The 12736-nt window shown below is 42.3% G+C and overlaps 1 protein-coding gene across 15 annotated transcripts in view; it reads right to left on the bottom strand.

The window, feature by feature from the left end:
* Window positions 1-12736, bottom strand: part of MCTP1 (multiple C2 and transmembrane domain containing 1) — a 264386-nt gene that overhangs the window by 87234 nt on the left and 164416 nt on the right. For all 15 annotated transcript variants that reach the window (XR_013624092.1, XM_068122490.2, XM_068122489.2 and 12 more), the window contains one exon: window positions 10125-10218. Coding sequence is in view for 14 of the 15 variants with exons in the window: in XM_068122490.2 (XP_067978591.2) it covers window positions 10125-10218 (94 nt within the window). In the remaining variant the exon portion in view is untranslated. The remainder of the gene's footprint in view (window positions 1-10124; window positions 10219-12736) is intronic.

Here is a 12736-nt window from a genome sequence, read left to right as displayed (position 1 = left end):
CCTCCGATTAAGGTGTTGTCCGCTAAGAGATGCCTCCTCCTGTGAGGCAACTGCAATGGTTTCTGGTCGCCCGGTTCCACAGAGATCAAGGGTTAGTGCTGTAAATACAAACATTTTGTTCGGGTGCAGAAGCATCGGTTCCACTTTCAACACATCATAGGGATTGGTCCTGGATGGTTCGATGAGCAAATCACGAACCTCCTGGGAACATCCAGTTTAGGGTGAAGCCACAACGTAAGCATGTCTCTTGGGTGGTAATCACCTCCGTGAGGAATTGAGCCTCTTTCTGCAAAACCAGATAGTTGTATCATTCAGCCAAAACGGAGGTAGCTTGAGGCCCACGACCAACACAGCCAAAGATATGGTCGAAAGAGACTATGAAGCAGAATTCTCATACCTCAAAAAAGATCACACCAGGGTCACCAATGAAGGGAAATCCAGTAGGTTACTAATTTCCACTTACCAAAGATGTATGCAAGGTGAGGATGGTTGCTGCATGGGCCTTAAGAGGATGCATTGAACTGGACTGGATAAACTTATTAACCTGCGCTCGCGAAGCAAAAAGCGGGGTTTAGCATTCATGTACGTACATACGTGTGTGCATTTCAGTGAAGTAAAGTGTGTGCCGTGTCTGCATTTTAAAAATTCATTTTCTCGGCAACCGTTGGTCCGATTGACATGAAATTTTCAACATAGGAGGGCCTCCTCCTGTATAATATTTTAGTGCATATTATGACGTCATAGGTCACGTGGTACAGACGCCATCTTGGAAAAAAGTTACATCTCTATATCTTCCAAACCGCTCAATGGAAAAAATGGAAACATAGCTCATTGTCAAGAACTCACCATGGGGAATAAGATATGTTGATGATGATGTCATCGGTGCCTCAATTATGACGTCATAATTCGACAAGTAAAACACTTGATCTGATCAGTATGAAAAAAAAAATTCCTTTGCAATTGCTAGTCCGATTGGCACGAAATTTTCAGAATATGAGCGGCTCCTCCTGTGGAATTTTTTAAATGATAATTATTACGTCATATGTCAAGTGGTACAGGCGCCATCTTGGAAAAATCGAAAAAAGGTTGCACCTCTATATCTCCGAAACCACTCCACGGAAAATAACTGAAACATGGCTCATTGTCAAGTACTCCACTTGGGGTATAAGATATGTTAATGATGATGTCATCGGTACTTTAATTATGACGTCATAATTTGACAAGTACAACACTTGATTCGATCAGTACGAATTTTTTTCTCTGCAATTCTTGGTGCGATTGACACGAAATTTTCACCATAGGAGGGCCTCCCCCTGTAGAATATTTCACTGATTATTATGACATCATAGGTCACGTGGTGCAGGCGCCATCTTGGAAAAACATCGCACGTCTATATCTCTGAAACCACTCCATGGAAAAAATTGAGACCTGGCTCATTGTCGCGAGATCTCGCGAGATCTTGTCGGGGCGGTCACGGTTTTTCGAAGCTGTTCCACGATCTTCAAGGCACGCTCGAAGTTAAGTAATTGTTCACAATTGTATTTTTGTCGAAACTGTATTTAGCTTACGTGTGTCCCTCGGGTGATTCTTGGTGTTAATCTTTTATACCTGTATAAAATAGTCGAGTATTTAGTGAAAACATTTATTTTCCTTTCTCCACGTGTGCTGTTGTCTCATTGTGTACTTCTGTCCAGGTGTGCTGTCTGCCCCGCCCCCATTATCTCCTTGCCATCCACCTTTTGCCCTGTTCACGTGACTCGTGGTTGTCCCTCTCGGCCCTCTCCCCGTTGGTATTTTGTGAATATAAGATTGTTCACCGTTCTGTTTAAATATTATTAAATATGTTTAAACTTTTCCCTTCAGTGTTTTATTCAGTGGTATATTACAACACGCTGTTTTTCTTCCTATTTAAAAGGCTCTTTTCAATTTCCTCTCCAACTCATTCCACTTCAATAAAAATAAATTCAATCTCTTATACGTCTCCCTCACTACATGTTCTAAATTCACCTTAATTCCATCCCTCCTCCATCGTTCTTAATCGGATTGCTAACTTGAAAATCACAATAAACCCAATTTGTTATCAATGTTCGTCTTTCATTAATCATCCACTTTCTAAACTCCCCTCTTGCCCCTCTCCTCCAAATCCCCCCCTTGCCCCTACACTCCGAAACTCCCCCCTTGCCCCTCCACTCCTAAACTCCCCCCTTGCCCTTCCCCTCCTAAACTCCCCCCTTGCCCCTCCCCTCCAAATCCCCCCCTTGCCCCTACACTCCTAAACTCCCCCCTTGCCCTTCCCCTCCTAAACTCCCCCCTTGCCCCTCCCCTCCAAATCCCCCCCTTGCCCCTACACTCCTAAATTCCCCCCTTGTCCCTCCACTCCTAAACTCCCCCCTTTCCCCTCTCCTCCTAAACTCCCCCCTCACTCCTCCCCTTCAAAACTCCCCCCCCAACCCCTCCCATTCAAATTTCCCCCCATACCATTCCTCTCCAATACTCCCTCCTCACCCCTCCTCCTCAAAGCTGCCTCCTCCCCACTTCGTCTCCCTTCTATCTCATACCTCCACCTCCCCCAACCTTCTACTTTCCTCTGCCCCCCACCCCTCAAACAACCCCTCACTGTGCCTCATCCCTTCACACCATCAAACCTTTCGTCCTCCTCATCTTTCCCTTTCTTGTAACTATTCTGTAATCTCTGACACACTATCAACTGCTCTCCCTACCTCCCCCTCTCATCCTTCACCTTACCCTACCCCTCCCCTCCCCTGTCCTGTACCCGATGCTCCCCCTCTCTCTTCATTAACGGTATGGACCTCAAACATCCGGGGCCTTCGCTCAAACCTGACTGATCTCTCCACACAGGTTGCTTCTGACAATCCAGACTTGATCTGCTGAACAGAAACTTTCCTCCTTCAAAAGATGTCTCTGATTCCTTAATATCTCTTCCTGGTTACTCCCTCCTCTGGTATGATAGACCTGAGCCTCGTCCTGGTGGTGGGGTGGCTATCTTTATCAAAAACTCTCTTCCTCACTCTCCTTGCACTGCCCTCTCTCCACCTCACCCCCAGGAGTACCTCTGGCTACGGCTTCCTCTCCACTCCCACCTTTTGTTCATATGTGTTCTGTACCGTCCTCCAAACAGTGATGACTCCATTTACATTTCACTTTCTGACAACATGGACCAACTTCTATCCACTCATCCCAACTCCCTCTTACTCATATGTGGCGACTTCAACTGTCATCATGCTAGCTGGCTGGGTGTGGGTTCCTCTCTCACCAGTCATGGCACCTCAGCAAAGGACTTCTGTGACTCACTGGGACTGACACAATCTTTCAATTTCCTGACCCGGATCTCAGCCAATGGAGTATCTTCTCTTCTAGACTTGGTTATGACAAACTTCCCTGCTAATGTCTGCTGCGCTTCTTCTGCTCCAATTGGTTCTTCTGATCATGTGCTTGTTAAAGTGGACATCTCTCTGGCCATTCTCAGAGAGCCTCCTCAGCGTCGACGAGTCTGGCAATTCACTCAGGCCGACTGGCATGGTCTTCAAGCAGCCATCAATCATCTGGACTGGTCTCCCATCTCCACTGCCTCTGACATCAATTCTTCCTGGGAATTCTTCCAAAGCAAACTGCTCTCTCTCATGCACAGATTTATCCCATCCCTGAAACAATTTGCCTTTGCCTCTTGGAAGGCTAATCCAACTGAAGGCAATCTCAGTTCCTTCCACCAAGCTCGGAACAAGTGTGTGTCTACCCTCAGGAGTGCCAGGAAGCACTATCTCTCCACACTCAAGAATGAACTCTCAAACCTGTCTCCTTCCTCCAAATCCTGGTGGCGTCTGGTCAAATCCGTTTCTGGTGTTTGTTCCCTCTCCATCCCCTCGCTTACCTCAAATGGCTACACAGTTGACACCGCACGTGACAAAGCCGAATGCCTCAACTCTGTGTTTGCCTCACAATCTTGTGTCCCAAACCCATCTCTCTCTCTGTTCCCACCTTACCCAGTCGAACCCAACTGCTCCTGGACTCTGTGTCCTTCTCTCCTGACAAGGTGTAGGAGTTTTTGTCAAACCTCGCCTCTGATTCTGCAACTGGACCAGACAGCATCAGCCCACGGGTACTAAAATCCTGCTCTGCCACTCTATCTCACCCTCTCTCTGTTCTTTTCACCCTCTCTTTTGCTCAACGTCATCTGCCAGCATCCTGGAAATCAGCAAACATTACCACTTTACACAAAAAAGGTGCAAAAACAGATCCTTGCAACTACAGACCAATCAGCGTCGACTGATTCTGTGGGACAGACCAATCAGCCTGCTCCAAATTATCAGCAAAGTCATGGAATCCATCATTGCTTCGGATATCAAATCCTTCCTCTTCTCCAATGGCTTGATCTCCGATCATCAATTTGGATTCAGACCAGGTCATTCTACTCTGGACATGCTGCTTCTGCTGTCTCAACAATGGATGGAGGTAGTCAATGCCAAACAAGAAATCAGAGCTGTCTCCCTTGACATATCACGGGCCTTCGATATGGTCTGGCACCCAGCTCTGCTCACCAAACTATCCTCCTATGGTATCCATGGAAATCTCCATGCATGGCTTGCGGACTTCCTCTCTGGTCGTAGTCAACGTGTGGCCCTGAATGGATTTCTCTCATCTCCCCTTCCTGTTCAGGCTGGAGATCCCCAAGGCAGTGTTCTGGGCCCTGTGCTTTTTCTGGTCTTTATCAATGATCTCTCCGACTCTCTGGAAAATCCTCTCTGTCTCTTTGCTGATGACTCCACTCTCTGCCGCTCCATTCCTCTTCCCTCAGATCGGCAGTCTGCAGCCTCCTCACTCTCTGAAGACCTGGACAAACTCACAGACTGGTCAAACAAGTGGAACATGTCTTTCAATCCTGACAAATCTCACACTCTTACTATGTCTCTCCGAAAAGACCGACTGAACAACCCTCCCATCTACTTTCTCAACAATCCTCTCCAAGAAGTTCTGTCGCTCAAGCTTTTGGGTCTCACTATCTGCCATGATCTTTCTTGGGAAAACCACATTTCCAAGCTGGCCTCCAAAGCCAGTCGCCGACTGGGCATCCTCCGTCGTGCGAAGTCCTTCCCAGGCACACCTGAGCTCCTCACCACATACAAGGCTTTCATCCACAGCTCAATGGAATACTGTTCTCCCCTATGGGCCGGTGCTCCTGCCTCACACCTAGCTCGGCTTCACGCTGTTGAAACCAAAGCTTTCAGAATCATTGGAATCTCCCGCGATGAAGCTATCTCCGAGGGCATTTCACTCACTCACCGCAGGCAGGTAGGTGGTCTTTCTGTCTTCCACCGACTCCTCTCCGGCCTTGCTCCCCCAGCTCTCTCTGTGCTTTGTCCCCCAAATATTCCTACAGGTCGCACAACATCTGCGAGCAACCCTCTGATGGTTAAACTGCCGAAATCTCGGCTCTCTGCTCACCTTCACTCTTTCATTCCTCTTTTCTCCAGCCTCTGGAACAAACTCCCACACTCCCTTCAATCCCACTCCTCCCTCCAGGTCTTTAAAACAGCTGTTCACCACCATCTCTTATCTTCCCCCATCCAAAACCTTGATCTTTTCTACCCCTGCTAATTCACCCCAGAGCCACTTTGTTTGAAATTCCAACTTCTTTCCTGGAAGTCCTGGCAGTGTCCATATGTTTTATACCTCTCCCACCCCCCCCCCCCCTTCCCATGCCTCCCACCCCCCCCCCAAAGCCCTCTCCCTCCGACAGATCTCTCGATGTCCCTGCTCTCAAATGTTGTGTTTGTGTCCTTTCCCCTCTCTCCCCATCTTGTCTACCGCTCCCCATATTATATGTTTTATGTGTCGGTTTGTCTTTCTGTGTGATTAATGTTAGCTCTTTCACGAGCCTCGATCTTGTATACAAAAAAAAAAAAAAAATTGTCACAGACTCTCCATGGGGGATAAGATATGTTAATGATGATGTAATCGGTGCCTTCGTTATGACGTCATAATTCGACAAATACAACACATCCATCCGATCATTATTTTTAAAAATTTGAGCAACTATGGTGATGGCCACGAAATTTTCATCATAGGAGCGCCTCCTCCTTTGGAATATTTTAATATTCTAAAGTACATGACGTCATAGGTCATGTGTTACAGGCGCCATCTTGGAAAAACCAAAAAACGTTGCACCTCTATATCTCCAAAACTGCTCCATGGAAAAAATTGAAACATGGCTCATTGTAAATAACTCCATATGGGGAATAGGTGTTGTTAACGATGATGTCATTGGTGCCTTAATTATGACGTCATAATTCGACAGGGACAACACTTAGTCTGATCAGTTTGAAATGTATTGAGCATGATCTATGCAACAATTATTTAGAGAATATAAATTTATGATATCATCGTTCACGTGATCTGGCAGCCATATTGGATCCCAAAAAAAGAAACGTTAAAAACAGAAGAGTTGGCTCACACCAAGTTGACTGCACACGGTAAGTATTCTATGAATACCATCTAGTTTCATTAAGTGACTATGTCTTGCGAATGAGAGTGCAAACATCACCATGATTGAAGTCATTAACAAAAAAGACAATAACTTGTATCCACTGGTACTTTACCATCTGTTAATGGCAATACAAGGCCTTAGTCATAATCACTTTATAACTTTGAGAAAGTCAAAACTTCCATGGCGTAGAAGCGGTATAAAATATACCTATCCTAGGATTCGTTATTTATTTAAATGTTCAGAGTCCCAAATCACCAAAAGGTGGAAAAAAGGAAAAGGGCCAGACCTGGTGCTCACTCGTCTCCTTCATCACTTTCTACACATTGGGCCTGCTAAAATTCACAGCTCCATGCTCATTGGTCAACAGAGATCATGTGTGCTCATCTTGAGCACGTGAATCGCAAACATTCCGAGCATGCGTGGTTGTATTAAAAATAAAGAATGCCTGTTATGATTGTTTCACTTTTGCAAAACATGCCCAATATAGGAAAATAAGTACATTTCCCATAAACTATTTACAAGGAAACACTACAATCTCAAAGGGTCACTCATGTGTAGAATTTTTATGTGAACATGAAAACTCAAGGCCAAACTGAAGAGCAATTTCGAATAGAAATTGGTCAACTGAAAAAGAGACAGCAGCAAAGAACACAGTCCGGCAACCCGAGCACCTTTTCAAGTCAAAAATTAAAAAATAATTTTCTTTGATTTATGTTATATTCTTACTTATTGGGTGAGATCCTTTTATTTTAGCCAAGTTAGTTAAACAAAAACAACACTGGATCTTGCATATACATCTGTAAGTTGGTGCAGATTAGGAATAGAAAGCTCCACAACGCATAGGATGTGGATGGCAATTTTAACATTTGGGTTATCTCGATCTGGATTTGATTCATGGTCAAAACGGACCTGAGGCCAGCCATCGCAAAGCCTTTGCATCTACATAATCACCAGAACTGAAGTGTGCAAGCAAGTCACCATTTGTGACCATTCGTGAAACGAGTGCAGGTGAAGGGCCCGATTGCTGAATCAAATGCAGGACGACTACACAGAAAACAGTACAAAGTAGAACAACACTCGGTGGAGCGCATACTTTGATACTTTGAGACCTGGTTGGTATCCGTTCCATCTCCTGAAGGTGGATATTTTGAGACCTGAGAAGGCTCCGTTTGTTACGAATTCTAAAAAGATATCTCAGAGCAAAGGGACGATGAAAAGGAATACCTGAAAATGATATGATAGCTAAACATCACAAAATGTTCCTTGAAAGGAAAACCTACCTACTGAAGATGTATACTTTAGGCCTTCTGGAAGGGATCAGCATCTGAGATCCACCGACAGATATTGCAACCAATGAGGGAGAAGATGGCATATTCAGCTAAATTTCCCTCTGAATCGAAGTTTGCTCAGTGAGGTGGCATGAGTTCCAAAGAGGGCAACATTCCCAGTTCGGCTCAATTTGGTCATTTATTTTCTTCATTAATTCAATCAAACTGGCATTCAAACATGACGAACAACAACTTGGTAGTTAGTGCTTCATTCATTCTGTACAAATGGGAAAGTGATAAGGCCATTGTTGGATTAAGGAAAGTTGTATGAGAAGTTTGAATACCTTAAGTTAAGTATAACCATTTCCTATTCAAGTACTTTTAATAAGGGATGTTATATCATCATAATTAGGCATATTTAAGTGACATTCATTGAAATAGTTTGTAACTTTAAGGTATAAGTCAGACATCCTGGTTTTATGGGATTCCCAAAGTAAAAATAGAGGGAAAATAGGATACTATGAACCCCATCAGGAATTTCTGAAATTCAACCACCCCGGGCAAAGTGGTGCTGGAAGCGAAGACACTTGATGGAGCTTTGGGACCATCACGACAAGTCCTGAATGCTTTCGTGGCTGAAAATCAATCCTTGAGAGGACACCACTGTCACGAGGTATGTAAATGTCTGCCTTGAGTAGCCAGCCATGGTAATCGAACCGAAACGAGTCAAAGCAATGCAACATGGCTTTACCTATTCCAATACCAAGTTAGGCTCAGTGTATGTTGAAATGTGCTGATATTAATCCCTGTTTTTTTTTGACAACAATGTCTATAAATGCCATAACAGTATGCATGACTACACTCTTGATTCAAGGCTAAAATATACCCCCGAAAGGTATTCATATAGTCTCTCCTCCACCTCCCACCTTTGCCAGGATTTTGATGGAGGGTCAAATTCCAGGATTTCCCATTCTCCTTACCTCACCATTTCTTAAGTTCAAGCTGTCAGAAACTCTTTCAACGAGAATGGCACTTGGTAGGGCACATACCTCAGCCATGTTAAATATTGTACATTTTGTATCCCACTTATAGGCCGGATCTGCATCCGAACCTTAACCAAAATCGAATTAGCTTGTTCATGTCACCTACCCAACGAATCTACTGAGTTTTGTCATAGCCCATCCAAAACGTTTTGAGATATCATGTTAGATATCATTTTTGGCCCCATCTGCCAATTTTGAAGAATGAATGAATGAATCTATCAGATCCAGATCCAGATCTTCACCAAAATGAAATCAATTTGTCCTTGTCATAAACCCAAGCTCTCCACCAAATTTCGTCAGAATGTGTCCATAACTTTTTGAGATGTTCTGCTCACAGACAGACAAAGAGCGGGAATACACAACCCCCGTCAACCTTGGGTGGCGAAGATAATAAAATTGTCCATTATTGAAGGTTTAAGAAGTATCAAAACGCTTTAGGAAACAATGTGAAGGAACGTGAATAGTTTTGTATAAAGTACGAGTAACGCACAAATCATCACCATCATAATATTATTTATTTTATGTTTATATCTTATGGGGGTTTTATTTATGTATTTACATTTCATCATTTTTCTTTTTCAAACTCCATTTTTTTCGATTCTGTGATTTGTGGGTATTTCACAATTTACAGATCTGACAGCAGAACAATTCTGCAATCTAATATGAGGTGATTAGCAGGTATTTCATATGTTTAATTATTTTATTTTTTCATTCCATTTGATTGTGGTTGTTTAATTTGGTTTGAATGATAATTATTTGTGGTTAGTTCATACTTTTATGGATACTGTACGAAAGCAGAACAACGCTGTGAAAAAAAGAAAATTGACTTTCAAATGGCTTTGGGGACTTCTGTACATGACGAAACAAAAATGCTGGAATTTGAATTTCCCTCCCCTTGAATGTTTCCTTCTCTCATCTCCTTTCCTTCCCTCCCTAATCTTCTCCAACTCATCACCTCTCATTTTTCCTCCCCATATCATCCTCAGCACAGACAAGGTAGTCTAGAGTTACGTGCACAACTCTTAGAGCTATCTAGACTGGATTTGAATCTTGAATCTCTTTTTTGCATCTCCTCCCTCTATCTTCACCCTCCTTGTGCACATGCTACGTAGATGACCACACCTGTCGTGCTGCGGTCACCAATATAAATTTTAACAACAAATTAATTTTTATAAAATTTGGTTTTGAAATGAGAAAAGTCGAAAATCTGAGAGAGAAAAGTCTAATATCTTCAAGTGAAAATGACGTCATAACAAACATAGGTACCCTCACCAATATATAAATATACCAATAAATAGGCATCATGCTTACCAGTAACATCGGCGGCCATGAGTCCTTCCGCGCGAATAACTTTCACCTGCAGAAACCCCACGTCATTCATGCTCTGGAACGAACGGGTCAGTGCCTGGGAGAAGGGATGAAGAATCACAAAAAAAAATTATCAAGAGGGAACCACATGATGAAAAAGGTCATCGGTGTTTTAACCAAAATTGCCCCGGCCTTTTGTATTCAAATCATGTCGAGTCAAAATGTTCTCGGTGGACCCACAGGTGATGTATAACTCGATGACATGACGACTGACGTATCATGACAGATTTATGTAATGCGGAGACAGAGTTGGTAAAATACGAACAGATTATTGTTCAAAAATTCTCATGGGATAATCACAAAAGCAGTCAAGGAATGGAATAAAAATCCATATTATTAGAAAATCCTACAACTTAATGAATTAAAGATTTAATGATGAAACTGAAATGTATTCGATGTATCAAGAGGTTTTTTGGCTTAGCAAAGGGAACGAACTCTCGCAGGAAGCGCTCAAATAACAAAATGGAAATGAAGAAGTCATCAATTCCTTTATTCGACAACTCTTCTCGCCAAATTAAAATCCTGCGGATCCTTTTTATATTCTTGTTCTGGCGATGTGCTACGGTCTGTCACGTCTTGTCTCTTGTCGTCGCCCACAATGGCACGCTGTCGCAGAGTGACAGCTCGTCAGAAGGATGTCTTATTCCTCCATTCGAGAGGCCTTTAATTAATGTCACAGCCTTGACCCTCAGGCTTGACATCACTCCATCTTTCGCCGGGCTTCAGCGATTCCCTATCAGACCAGTGACCTCACATCACGGGTTTCTTTCACTCTGGCACCATAGGGGTTCACGCGCGTATCTCGGCTCACAATCTTTGAGGGCACAACAGCCTCTCGGCAATTCATCTCCTCCATCTATCTCGGCCATCCTAATCAAATTGTCTGGACAAGAAAATGCGCGGTAATTTTTCCACCTGCTCTCGAATACGTGTGCCTATCAAATGTGGACTACGTCAAATTTAGAGCAGAATGAAAACGCTGGGTGACATTTTGAGCCGATTGTAAAAAAAATGAAGCCCCCAAAATATCCAATTAAATAACCACCAAGGAGAGTCTGCGGTGCAGTAATTTTTCCATCAATGAATGAATGGTTCACTAAGAAATCCGATAACCTTGGACAATCACCAAAGATAAAATGAGAATAAGTTTTACGGCCATATTTTATCTCTGCTTTGGTTGGGTCCACATGATCATTCGGACAATGTGTCTGCTTGCCAAGTGAATTAAGAACCCATTTCAGCAGGGGTCATTTCAAGTAAGGTTTTCCTCCATTCAATCCTTCTGGTTTTGCATTTGGGTCAGCAGTATAGTGCAGAGGTACGCACACTCATCTTTGAGCTGTCACACTTGAGTTGGAATCTCTAACCAGCTATAAACTGTCATCCTGTTATGCTATAAACTGGTAGTGTGTGCACCATCCATCGGAAGGATGTTAAGCTGGAGGACCCGTCTGCCAATGCTGGTGGTTGGTCGACGTAAAAGATCCAATGATGCTGCTGGTGATTATCACCAACACCCTGCACATATTACAAATTCATCTTTGCGAAAATCTTGAGACAAAAAACAAAGTTTTCGAAAATCTTGAGAAAAAACAAAGTTTGTGAAAATTCAGAGAAAAAACAAAGTTTGCGAAAATCTTGAGAAAAAACAGTTTGTGAAAATCTTGAGAAAAAAGTTTGTGAAAATCTTGAGAAAAAAGTTTGTGAAAATCTTGAGAAAAAACAGTGTGAAAATCATGAGAAAAACCAAAGTTTGCGAAAATCTTGAGAAAAAACAATGTTTGTGAAAATCTTGTGAAAAACAAGTTTGCAAAAATCTTGAGAAAAACTGTGAAAATCATGAGAAAAAACAAAGCTTGTGAAAATCTTGAAAAAAAACAGTTTGCAAAAATCTTGAGAAAAAACAAAGTTTGCGAAAATCGTGAGAAAAAACAGTTTGCAAAAATCTTGAGAAAACAGTTTGCGAAAATCTTGAGAAAACAGTTTGCGAAAATCTTGAGAAAAACCAAAGTTTGTGAAAATCTTGAGAAAAAACAGTTTGTGAAAATCTTGAGAAAAAACAAAGTTTGCGAAAATCGTGAGAAAAAACAGTTTGCAAAAATCTTGAGAAAACAGTTTGCGAAAATCTTGAGAAAAACCAAAGTTTGTGAAAATCTTGAGAAAAACCAGTTTGTGATAATCTTGAGAAAAACCTGTTTGTGATAATCTTGAGAAAAACAAACGTTTGTGAAAATCTTGAGAAAAAACAGTTTGTGAAAATCTTGAGAAAAAACAGTTTGCAAAAATCTTGAGAAAAAGCAAAGTTTGCGAAAATCTTGAGAAAAACAAAGTTTGCGAAAATCTTGAGAAAAACAAAGTTTGCGAAAATCTTGACAAAAACCAGTTTGGGAAAATTCAGAGAAAAAACAAAGTTTGTGAAAATCTTGAGAAAAAACAGTTTGCGAAAATCTTGAGAAAAACAAAGTTTGTGAAAATCTTGAGGAAAACCAGTTTGGGAAAATTCAGAGAAAAAACAAAGTTTGCGAAAATCTTGAGAAAAACCAGTTTGTGATAAT

The sequence above is a fragment of the Myxine glutinosa genome, chromosome 7 (genome assembly GCF_964187855.1).
Source record: "Myxine glutinosa chromosome 7, kmMyxGlut1.1, whole genome shotgun sequence".
NCBI classification, from domain to species: domain Eukaryota; kingdom Metazoa; phylum Chordata; class Myxini; order Myxiniformes; family Myxinidae; genus Myxine; species Myxine glutinosa.
This window is presented reverse-complemented; position numbering and strand designations above follow the sequence as displayed.